The sequence below is a fragment of the Balaenoptera physalus genome (assembly GCF_965194825.1).
Source record: "Balaenoptera physalus genome assembly, chromosome: 18".
NCBI classification, from domain to species: Eukaryota; Metazoa; Chordata; class Mammalia; order Artiodactyla; family Balaenopteridae; genus Balaenoptera; species Balaenoptera physalus.
Window position 1 is genome coordinate 29,253,382 of NC_138899.1, and position 12,455 is coordinate 29,265,836.

Sequence of the window (12,455 nt, forward strand, 5' to 3'; positions counted from 1 at the left end):
CTCCCCTAAGTTTAAGAACAAGGCACAAGGTGTCCGTTCTCACAATTTCTGTTTAACATTGTACTGGAAGTTCTCACACCACCAACCCCTTGCCCTCCACACCATCACCAAAAAATTCACTGTTAGAAGGTAACTCCAATAACCTTTCCCCGCCGAGTGGAAAGGTTATTGCCGTAATGACATCCAGATAGGCAACTTTGTTTTTATTATTTTTTTGAGCTATTTGCACACTGAGTTTATTTTTCCTGGCACTTAAAAAGTTTTATTTCTTTGTTGTGAGAACACCGAACATGAGCTGTATCCTCCTAACCTATTTTGAATGTACAATTTGATGAACTAAGTAAAGTGTACATGATTTTTGTGAATTAGAATATCCTGTGTTGATAAGTCTTTAATACTTTGTTATGAAATCTTACCAAATGTGGTACTAAATTTTCTGAATAAACTGTGTAATGTGATGACATAATTTTGTGCCCATAGTGAAATGCTGTTGTAGTAGCCTAATAACATTATGCTACATTAACGTTAGAGAAATGTCTTCTTGTAGTAGCACAGACTTACAATTTAAATCATTTATTATTTGAAGAAAATAGTTTTAGTGCTTGTTACTGGAAATGACTTTAATGTATACTAATTGGGACCTTTTTGATGTCACTCTTTGAGAATCAAGCTAGAGATGACTGTGATTCTGAGGATATATAAACACATAAATAGTACAGGAGGCTGATTTTTCTTGACCATATTTGGTGATTTTCCAGCTTCATTGGGTAGTAACTTAACTGTGTTTAAAAGTGTTGATATAATATTATCCTGTAACAAGACAATTAAAGTGACTGAGTGCTAGAAAATTTTGTTATAAAAGGTTGTTTATCTTTTATATATCCAAAAACTTGGATTATATTGATGCAGTATTTCTTTAGTGGGGTGTTTATTTTTGTTTTTAAAAGGATATTCAAGAGGCAAACTTCAAGACATCAAGTAGCCGGCTCCTTGCAGCTGTGATGTCAGCTCTGTGTCACACTTCTGTTAAGCTGACTTCTATCTTCCCTATTGCATATGATGGAGAAGTACTGCTACGATCAATCGTTAAACAAGTTAGCACAGAGAATGACTCAACACTGGTTCACCGTTTTCCCCTTCTGGTAGCACACATGGAAAAACTCAGCCAGGTAGGTCTTTTTCTGAAATATCTTTTATATTGAAGCAATAAAACTGTAAATGGAGACATACCTAGCTTGGTGCTTATTCTTCTGTATCAGCACGTATATTTACCAAATAATTATGAGTTTTACGAGAAGAGTTAAAATTAAGAAAAAAAATTTCTCTGTTTACCTGTAAGTGAGCAATCTTTTTTCTCTAATTTTTCATTTTAAATGATCCCTAACCTATAAAGAACTTGATAGAGTTATGAGATAAATTCCTGTATGTTTGTTTTTTGCTGAACCATTTAAAAAATTGCAGATTCTATAAGCAAACTTTTATATTCTAATATAGTATTCTAGATTGCCAAGATAGAATTTTAGGGAAATAAATAACTTTTAAAACATTTTTTTCTATAACATTTTGGTATGTTAAGTATTATAAAACAATAGTCATAGGAAACATTGTTTAGTAACTGCTTCTGCTTCTGGTTTATTAGAAAGCATTGTGGAGAAAAATTAAATATACATGAAAACCATATATAATTACTAACAAGTTTGATGAGAAGTAATCTTTAAAATTAAAGCAAAAAAAAAAAAAGAGTAGAAAATAGAAGTTATCCCAATTAGTGTACAGTAGCAATTTTCTGTTGACTGAAGAAACAGAAAAATTATGAGAAAAATTTCAATGACATACAGAAACAAAACAGGACAATAGCAGAATGGGAAGAAAATTTGCAGTTAATATAATACCTTTGTAGGATCCCAGTAGAAATAATAAAAGTAAATATAAGAGGGAATTTAGAGAGTAAGGCAGCATGGGAAAATTTTCAGCCTTACTAGTAATTAAATGTGGGTGAAAGTTCTATCAAGGTATCAATATATTTGTAAAAAATTAGGACAAATAAATTTTTTCTCTTATAAAGCTCCTGTGCTGGTGAGACTATGAGGAAACCTACTAACCTTGTTTAAGTGAAATAGTTGAATTTGGATATATCAACTTGATAGAATATGGTTCTATCAGCCATGAAAAATAACTACATTTACATTTAATATCAAAGCAGATGTTTTTAAGTTTTTAAAATAAAAAGTCAGAAACCAAAGTATATATATACACTATGATGACAAACTATGTAAAATATGTATGCAAAAACCTGCATATTTTGAAAGAGAATATTGGAAGTAAAAATAATATTTAGGTAATAAAGTTATGGATAATCTGTGTTTTTCTTTTTAAATTCCCTTTAGTGTTGCAGTGTTTTCCTTAAAAATATAGTAAAAGTTCAAAATATTAAAAAAAATTTTTTTGAGAACTGCTAACATTTGGTAATTATTAAAATTAATAATTGCATATTTGCATGTCTGTATTAACATTCTCTGAAGATATATCCTGGTTACTATATATTCTTCTACCCTCTTTTTAGTGGATAATATAGAATTCTACCATTTGGATGTAGCATAATATAGTCAACCAATCCTTTCTCTATATATATTTTTAGATTTTCCCAATATTTCAGTATTTTAAACAATGCAACTGAAAATACCATTGACTATATTTTTATGTGTATACACAGTGATTTTTCCAGAATAAATCTTCAGGAGTGGAAAATTCTTAAGTCAAAGGAGAACACCTTAAGACTTTGCAAAAATTGCCAAAATGCCCTCCAGAAAGCTAATGTCAGCTTACATTCCTCACCACTAGTGAATAAGAGTTCCTTTTGCTAAAATCTTAGTGGCAGTAATGTGTTTATATATATATATATATATATATATATATATATATATTTTTTTTTTTTTTTTTTTTTTTTTTTTTTTTTGCCCTTTAACTAAAACATATTGGCACTCTTGATTCCATGTTAAGATTTTACGGGAAGCTTCTCGTATTAATCTTTTAATTACTAGTTAGAAACTTAAGTGGACGTAACTGGATAAATGCACTCCACACACACCCCTATGCCCCACCCCCCAAAGAAAGCCCTTCTAGATTACTGATTATGGAGTACACTTGGGGATTAAGTTTCCTCCAAAGTTAATTTTCTGAGATGTTCCAAAAAGTAAAGTTTTTGGAGAATGAAAGTGATGTAAAGGATAGAAGAATTATAATTTTAACAGAATCAAGAATTGATTATTTTAAATCCAGGAAGACTAATTACATAGGATACTGACCTAAATGTTATGGAAATTTTATTCAAAGATAGTAGAAATAACTTAAAGATTGAAGATTATCTCTAAGTAACTTTGTATTTTCAGCCTAAGATTGGACATTAAGAAAATATGAGAGATTGTACACATTGTTGAGAGCGATTCATAATAATGCTCATGATGATTTTAACTGAAAAGTTACTTAATTTTTTCTAATGGATTGAAAGTACACTCATTTATATATTTGGTTTGTCTTGGGGAGAGTGATTTAAGACCGTTTTCCACCTCGAGATTTTTATGACTTTATGAAATCTGTTGAACCTGCGATATCTTGTAATGCAATATGGAATGTAAGTATTACGGAAGAAGTTGCTTGCTCAGGGGCAACAAAGTGTTTTTTGATAACGTACTCATAGCAAATGATTCCCCCGATTTTACAGATGAGGTTGAGGCACTATGAAAAAACTGGAACTAGATCCCAAATTGTTTGATTCCCTAGTCCACGGGACAGCTGAAAGGGTCATTGGTCACGACTGGCCCTCTGATGAAACTGAATGCATCTTGTTCTCTGTTCACAGTGAGCTAAAAGATATTGAGAATGGTAAAAGAGATAAAGAGTGTTCACGCTGGATATCAATTAAATTATTCATCTTTTCCCCTTTTTTTTCTGGAAAAAAAGTATTTTCTCACTGGTCTTTAATGGGACTCTGTAATTTCTTATTTTGAAAGTTTTTCATTGGTAGGGGTTGGAATTTCTTATCTTCACTTCTGAAATCAAGTACAACAGGAATTGTAAAGCTGCACAGAAATATTTATTGAACAACTCCATATTTTTGTTACATGCATATACAGAAAGAATTTTATTAGAAAACAGATTTGTATAGACTATTTCTCAGTTTGCTTTGCCTTTAAATCAGAAATCATTATATTATTCCATACCAGAAATTATTTCAATCTCAGTTTGGAATTTTGTCCTATAGAAATAGCTTTTTAAATAGGAAGAGTTTTTTTCTGTCATGTATGATTCTTACTGAAAAGGTAAGTGAAAATGACCCTAGGTTAATAAAAACACAGATACCTTGTAAATGTGTGGTACTTTTATGATGCCCAGGGACTGATAACTTAAAAAAGGACTTCTATGGGAAAAGTAGATATAGTGACTCCACATACAACTGGATAGATACAAAGACATAGACTCAAATCTGAATTTTAAAGGTGTCATCTAGAAAGACAAGATTTTGCAATTGAGTACTCATGTGAAGGAAAATAAAGCAATATCTTAGAATGTTTTATTTTCATGTATCCTAGAATGAAGAGAATATCTCAGGGATGACAAGCTTCCGTGAAGTTCTGGAGAAAATGCTGGTCATTGTCGTGCTCCCAGTCAGGAACAGCCTGAGGAGAGAAAACGAGCTCTTCTCCTCCCACCTGGTCTCCAACACTTGTGGATTACTGGCCAGTATTGTCAGCGAACTGACAGCATCAGCCCTGGGATCTGAAGTAATGTTACATTTTGATATTGGATAATGAGCACATGTTTAAACTCTCCACATTGTTTCTTTTTTCATATATTTTGGCTTTGTAGAAACTAATTTTTGTTAAGAAAAAACATTGAAGCTAGGCTGTTCTGGGGGTTTTGTTTTTTGTTTTTTTCTCTCCCTTCCTTGTTCCTCTTCTCTGCTCTTCTTTGCTTCCTCTCTCTCACCAGTTTACCCAGGATGTTGCAGTAATACAAAGCATACATTTTCCCCTCAACTGCCCCCTTGCACAACCCACCACCATGTCCCAATAAAAGCAAAAATAGTTCTCACTGCTGGGTAATGAGAAATAGAAGTAGGACTACTAATGAATATGCGGTGTGGAAAAGGTAAAGAGGTCCAAACCTTAGCTCTGCCAACTTGATTGACCCTAGACAAACACATATGTAAAATGGGAATAATATTTTTTATCTCACCTATATCACAAAGGTTTTTCTTTAATTGTCGTAAATTAGGTAACAAAAAATTTATCATTCTAATCATGTTTATGTGTATAGTTCAGTGGCATTAAGTACATCCACGTTGTTGTACAGCTGTTATTACAGAGTTTTAAAAGGATCAAATATTAATATGTTTGAGGAAACCACTTTGAAACATTTTAAAGTGCCTTTACATTTTTGTAAAGTAATTATTTTTCACCAGTTCACTGCCCTGCTCACTCTGTTTTATAATTTATCTAAATGTTTTGACTGAATTTGGTGAATATTTCTATTTTTTTCCTGAAAAAGTAGATGGTAGATTGGTTTTGAAAATCATGTCATAATGTGAAATATCTTATATCATTCAAATGAATGTTTAATAACCAGGATGTACTGATTGACCCCAGGTCTCTCGTTTCTTGCAAAGGAACTTCTATTTTACTTTTATAATTCCTAGTCTTTGCTTTTACTTACTTAAACAGATTTATTTCAGAATCTATTCTCAATTAATCCATTCAGTCTACACTCATTACTGATTCATAGTGAGAGTTTAGCCTTTAGGATTTCTAAATGATTACACATACCTGAACAGATTTTAGTATTTCACCCTGGCCTAGGAGGTGAAGCCCTGGTCAGAACATTTTAATTTTCTTTTTCACTTATTCATTCAGCCTATAATATGCTTCCCTCTTGTACTAGACCATGGAGGAGAAAGTTTATAATGCCTCAGTCCCCGTCAGAAATTTGCTATGTAGTAATCCCCTGTAAACTTACTTTTCTAATGAAAAGGAATGCCCCAAATTGCAAGTGCCTAATATACAACCTTGGGAGTTTCTAAAGGTACTGTCTTAAATATCAATATTTTTTTTTTCTCAGAGGAGTTTGTCATTCTTGCTAGAATCATAAACTTCAATTTTTTTTTTTTTTTGGTGCCCTTATGGAAAATCATCCATCTAATACATTCTTTTTTGTTTTTTAACATCTTTATTGGAGTATAATTGCTTTACAATGGTGTGTTAGTTTCTGCTGTATAACAAAGTGAATCAGCTATACATATACATATGTTCCCGTATCTCTTCCCTCTTGCATCTCCCTCCCTCCCGCCCTCCCTATCTCACCTCTCTAGGTGGTCACAAAGCACAGAGCTGATCTCCTTGTGCTATGGGGTTGCTTCCCACTAGCTATCTATTTTACGTTTGGTAGTGTATATATGTCCATGCAACTCTCTCTCTTTGTAACATCTTACCCTTCCCCCTCCCCATATCCTCAAGTCCATTCTCTAGTAGGTCTGTGTCTTTATTCCCGTCTTGCCACTAGGTTCTTCATGACCTTTTTTTTTTTTTCCTTAGATTCCATATATATGTGTTAGCATACTGTACTTGTTTTTCTCTTTCTGACTTACTTCACTCTGTATGACAGACTCTGACTCCATCCACCTCACTACAAATAACTCCATTTCGTTTCTTTTTATGGCTGAGTAATATTCCATTGTATATATGTGCCACATCTTCTTTATCCATTCATCCGATGATGGACACTTAGTTTGCTTCCATGTCCTGGCTGTTGTAAATAGAGCTGCTATGAACATTTTGGTACATGACTCTTTTTGAATTATGGTTTTCTCAGGGTATATGCCCAGTAGTGGGATTGCTGGGTCGTATGGTAGTTCTATTTGTAGTTTTTTAAGGAACCTCCATACTGTTCTCCATAGTGGCTGTATCAATTTACATTCCCACCAACAGTGGAAGAGTGTTCCCTTTTCTCCATACCCTCTCCAGCATTTATTGTTTCTAGATTTTTTGATGATGGCCATTCTGACCGGTGTGAGATGATATCTCATTGTAGTTTTGATTTGCCTTTCTCTAATGATTAATGATGTTGAGCATTCTTTCATGTGTTTGTTGGCAATCTGTATATCTTCTTTGGATAAATGTCTGTTTAGGTCTTCTGCCCATTTTTGGATTGGGCTGTTTGTTTTTTTGTTATTGAGCTGCATGAGCTGCTTGTAAATCTTGGAGATTAATCCTTTGTCAGTTGCTTCATTTGCAAATATTTTCTCCCATTCTGAGGGTTGTCTTTTGGTCTTGTTTATGGTTTCCTTTGCTGTGCAAAAGCTTTTAACTTTCATTAGGTCCCATTTGTTTATTTTTGTTTTTATTTCCATTTCTCTAGGAGCTGGGTCAAAAAGGATCTTGCTGTGATTTATGTCATAGAGTGTTCTGCCTATGTTTTCTTCTAAGAGTTTGAATTTTTAACTCTTGTAGGTCTTTCAGACTTCTGCAGCCAACTTAGATAAGAAGCAGGCTCTATAATTAAAAGGATAGTTTTGAACCAAAATAAGTGCTCTGATCCTCTCTAATCAAAGTCTGTAAATAATGATGTTGTACGTGTGTGTGTGTGTGTATTTTCACATATTGACTGCCAAGTTATCATAATATACATTAGTGATATTCAGACTTAAGGCACAGAACATTTTCTGCAATGACGTCTTAGCTTGAAAACTCACAGATAAGAGGAAGGATGGTCTGACTGAAGAGGGGAACCTTGAGTTCGCCTCTTTCTTGATTATCCATCTGTCCAGCACTCCTAGTGTTCTATGTGTAGCATAGTTTGAAAACTATTGGTCTATAAACTATTGATGAAATTTTTGGTATCTCTTTGCAAAGTGAATGATAATTCATGCATATGTTATGATTGTGATAACTTACAAGTTTATAGTTATGACATAAATTAAGTGAAAAGTATAGTTTAATATGACTAAAAAAATATACTGTCACATGATACTGATTTGTGAATGTAGAATAATAAAATCTGATTTTGTTCTTTGTTAATCTCTTATTGGAATGTACCTTTAGGAAGGTTTAAACCCTCTTGTTAAAGGTAGGTTATTTTACTGAACTTCCTAGAAACCTTTGGATAGTTTTGTTAAAGGTATATTAGTAACGCTCAAGTCCAGACTACTGATGTAGTTGCTTTCGTTGTTCACAGGTTGATGGGCTTAATTCTCTCCACTCCGTTAAAGCCAGTGCTAACCGATTCACAAAGACAAGTCAGGGGAGAAGTTGGAACACTGGGAATGGGTCCCCAGATGCAATCTGTTTTTCAGTAGACAAACCTGGAATAGTTGTGGTTGGTTTTTCTGTCTATGGAGGAGGTGGAATTCATGAATATGAATTAGAGGTGTTGGTTGATGATGTGAGTACCACTCTTACAGTGTTCCTCTTGCTGTGTGGGTTGTGTGTCAGGACATATCATCATTATAATGGACAGTACAGTGGTCCACATCCTTGAGGGCTTAGCAGATTAGTCATAGATGGACGACATTAGAGAAATTGAAAGGGAGCGATTCTACATGATTGCTCATGTGCCATTTTGGATCGCTCTTGCCTCATGTTTTTTGCACTTCCTGGGAGGATTTTAAATGAAAAAAACTAGAAATTATATAGCTAAGCCTCTGATTATAAATCTTGAGTAATTTTTTTGCTTTTGTAGTATTTCAGAAAACAAGAACAATATTCAGACTGGTATTATTACCTGTATCAGTGATTAAGCAATTTTGTCAGAGTGCCAGTGGATGATTCTTAGTAAAGATAGCGGTACTGACTGAATTAGCAGTATCTTGCTGTATCCACTATAAATTTTTTAAAGTGCCTGAGTTTTACAAAGTTTTATTAAAATGAGACAGACAGGTAGCATATAAATCATTTGCTGGTAAATAACATTATATCTGTATTTTGCTTCTTTTGAGCAATTAATTTGAATTATTTCCTTACCTCATTAGGCTCTATAATTAGATATAGCATCCTTATGAAGAAGGGGGAATCATTTTAAGACAGATGAAAAAGCCTATTTATATGATATAATTTGTAGATGCCTCAGGAAATCAGATAAAAATGAACAGTTTTAGAGGACCAAAAATGTTTTCTTTAGTATGTATGGATAAATGCTAATGGATAATTTTATATGCAGGGAAATAAACTCTTAAAAACAATCATTGATAAGTCAGAATTGTTCATTTAATGAAATTAAGAGCATGTGGGTTTTGTTTTGTTTTAATTAGAGTGAACATGCAGGGGATTCAACTCATTCTCACAGATGGACATCTCTAGAATTAGTCAAAGGAACTTATACAACAGATGATTCACCCAGTGATATAGCTGAAATCAGACTTGACAAAGTTGTTCCTTTAAAGGTAATTTTAACAGTATGTTTCTTTTGTAAATAGGATGTATAATTATGAGTTTACTTAAAAAATAGTGAAAAGTATTCCTATATGTAGCCCTTTAAATGTTTCTAGAGTACCAACTATATTCCTGATACTGTACTGTATTATATTCTATTTTTGCAAAAGATCGCTTCAAGTCTGGTATAGTGGAAAGTATCCATAGTTTCTGGAGTCAAACAAACCTAGCTTCAGATACCTGCTCCTCCAAATATTAGCTCTAAGACATTGGCTGTGTCATCATTTGCCCACTCTGAGGCTGATTTGTACATTGGGAAGAATAATACCTCCATTGTAGTGTTGTTCAGATTAAACTAAGGAATGGAATAAGGTACTTGCCTCCATGTCTATCTAGCACAATATATTAGAAACTCAATAAATATTAGTTCCTGTTTTTCTTCTCCTGTTGTGCCAAAACTCATGTAAAGAGCCAGTGATCTTAACAGATCATATTAAATAACTATTAAAGTTATTATTATTTTATATAATTTGAATGTCTCGCAGAAAATAACTATTTAGCAAAACAAATTTTACTTAACATTGAAGTAGTAATTAATAGGGTAATTCTGAATCCAACTATAATAATCTTTATTATACAGCAGAACTTTGGACGAGGTAAGTTCATCAGTTACTTCATCAAAAGCATAAGCGATACCAAAAAACAAACAAGAAGAAACCCATCATTATGAAGTTTATGTCATGGATCATTAGGCGCCAGTATCTGTGTCTCACATTTTCTATATACAGTGAATCTTGTTTCGGACAACTTTTTCTTACGGATATTTTTTTTCCATGTCTGTGTGCCTGTCTATTTCTGTCTCTGAATGTCTCTCTTAAAATAAAAATATAATGGATTCACCATTATTTTTTCCCATATTTAAAACTGTGTGAAAAGTTAAACTCATGAAAGGAAAATATTAATTCATGTATTTAAAATCTTTTATTATGGCTAATATTTTTTTACAGTGTGATTAAGAACTAGAGGCAGGAACTAGAGCCCCACGGCCTGTATTTAAATCCTAGTTTCATCACTTACTAGCTGTGTGACTTCGGGCAAGTTACTTAACTTCTCTGTGCCGCAGAGTCCTCATCTGTAAGATAGGGATAATAATGGCACTTAACCTTATGAGGTCATTTTAAGGATTAATTTAATTAAAGTAAATTACAGAAAGTACTCAGGACAGTTTCTGTTAAATAATAAACATCAATAAGTGTTAGTTATCACTCTGTTTGATTCGTTAAAAAAACTCATTTAACCAAATTGTCTATAAATATGACAAATTCATTATACAGTTGACCCCAGAACAACGTGGGGATTAGGGGTGCTGACCCTCCTCACAGTGGAAAATCCAAGTATAACTTATAGTCAGCCCTTTTTATACCTCCCTATACTGGTTCCGCATGTGTGGATTCAACCAACCTCGGGTCGGGTAGTACCGTAATATCTACTGTTGGAAAAAATCCCGTATAAGTAAACCCAGGCAGTTGAAACCTGTGATGCTCAAGGCTCAACTGTATTTGCCCAGTTTGCTGCTAGAGCTCGTTTTATATATCCTCTGTACTTTATGAATAAGTATAAACGTGCCTTACATCTTTATCGTGAAGGAAAATGTTAAATATGCTGTGCGCTTGAGAAACTATGGAAGCCGCACAGCAAACGGAGATGGAGGAATGACCACGGTTCAGTGTCCTGATGGCGTGACATTTACATTCAGCACGTGCAGCTTGAGTAGTAACGGCACAAATCAAACCAGAGGACAGATTCCACAGATCCTCTACTACAGGTATGTGTGTGTATAGAGATCAGGGAGCTATACTACAGTGGTAGAACATGTGCAATTTAGTACCAAGGTACAAAACGCTAAGTGGGCAGTGATAATTGAATTATACAGCGTATCTTCATTGCACTTGCTAATTTGTATTAAAAGATCTCATTTTCATATGTAAATTCAGTGTTTAAAATGTTGTTTGTCTGATTTCTTTAATATCTTTGAAACGTTTATGTACTGGGCATATGTGCTGTTTGTTGTCACTTTTATAGTTTTGTGGTCTGCATTTTCAAATTTTAATGGAATTTATTCATTTTTTTTTTTAAATACCAAAAGTTAATGATCAAATCATCTCTACCAAAGTATTGTTGTTACCTTGAACCAGTTATCCAGTCTGCAAAATATTTTGGTGTCTGTGAATCTAGTCCTTGGAGCCCTAGAATATATAATGATGTGTTTCTAATATTCTTAACTAAAGCCATTCCTTAGGTAAACAGTGGAAAACAAAGAATTACAACAATTTTGAGTTAAAAAAACACTTTTAAATATACATTTCCCACTGAGTCTGAATTTTTCTTTTAGCAACTTAGCTGGAATCGTAGGTAGTAGTGAGTACCGTTCACCACATAGGTCCTCAACCTGACTTGACATCAAATCACTGAAGTTGCATATCACTTTCAGAGGCTTACTGCTTCCTCTGTTTCCTTCGTAAACAGTCAAGAGGACACTGCCTAGGCAGTTAGTACAAAATGTTTTTCCCTAGATGTAGATGATCTGCTTTCTTTCTCCATGTAAAATAGAATAGAAATAGTAGGCATTAAATAGCTACATAGTGGCATATTGCTGCTGAGATACAAAAGCTTTCTAATCTTTTTACCCTAATGAAAAACCTTTTCTGTTACATAGCCCCACAGTAAACAGTACATTATTCACTTTCTCAAAATGTAGATTGGAAACCATATCAGGCACAAAAGATGAGTTATATGTTTCGAAAAGCTGGAGAGCCCCTTAAAAGCATCTGCTGTCCAGACTTTATATCTTACACAAAATACAGTGTTTTTAATATTTTGATATTTTCCACCAAGGTTTAAATATCTTCAGCTTTAAATTTTAATTAATTAAGTTTTAAAAGATTAAAATCACTTGACTATAAAAACCATGCTACTCTGATGGCTCCCAAGTTTATATCTCTAGCTTCCATCTCCTCTGAGCCCTGGAATGAGTAT

General features: G+C 33.5%; 1 protein-coding gene across 13 annotated transcripts in view; it reads left to right on the plus strand.

Moving 5' to 3' along the window:
• Positions 1 to 12,455, plus strand: part of MYCBP2 (MYC binding protein 2) — a 270,723-nt gene that overhangs the window by 136,627 nt on the left and 121,641 nt on the right. For 12 of the 13 annotated variants that reach the window (XM_082434738.1, XM_082434743.1, XM_082434745.1 and 9 more), the window contains 5 exons: positions 948 to 1,169; positions 4,590 to 4,781; positions 8,227 to 8,433; positions 9,299 to 9,430; positions 11,066 to 11,244. In XM_082434738.1, coding sequence (XP_082290864.1) covers positions 948 to 1,169; positions 4,590 to 4,781; positions 8,227 to 8,433; positions 9,299 to 9,430; positions 11,066 to 11,244 — 932 coding nt within the window. The remainder of the gene's footprint in view (positions 1 to 947; positions 1,170 to 4,589; positions 4,782 to 8,226; positions 8,434 to 9,298; positions 9,431 to 11,065; positions 11,245 to 12,455) is intronic. The other variant, XM_082434749.1, reaches the window with a different exon arrangement.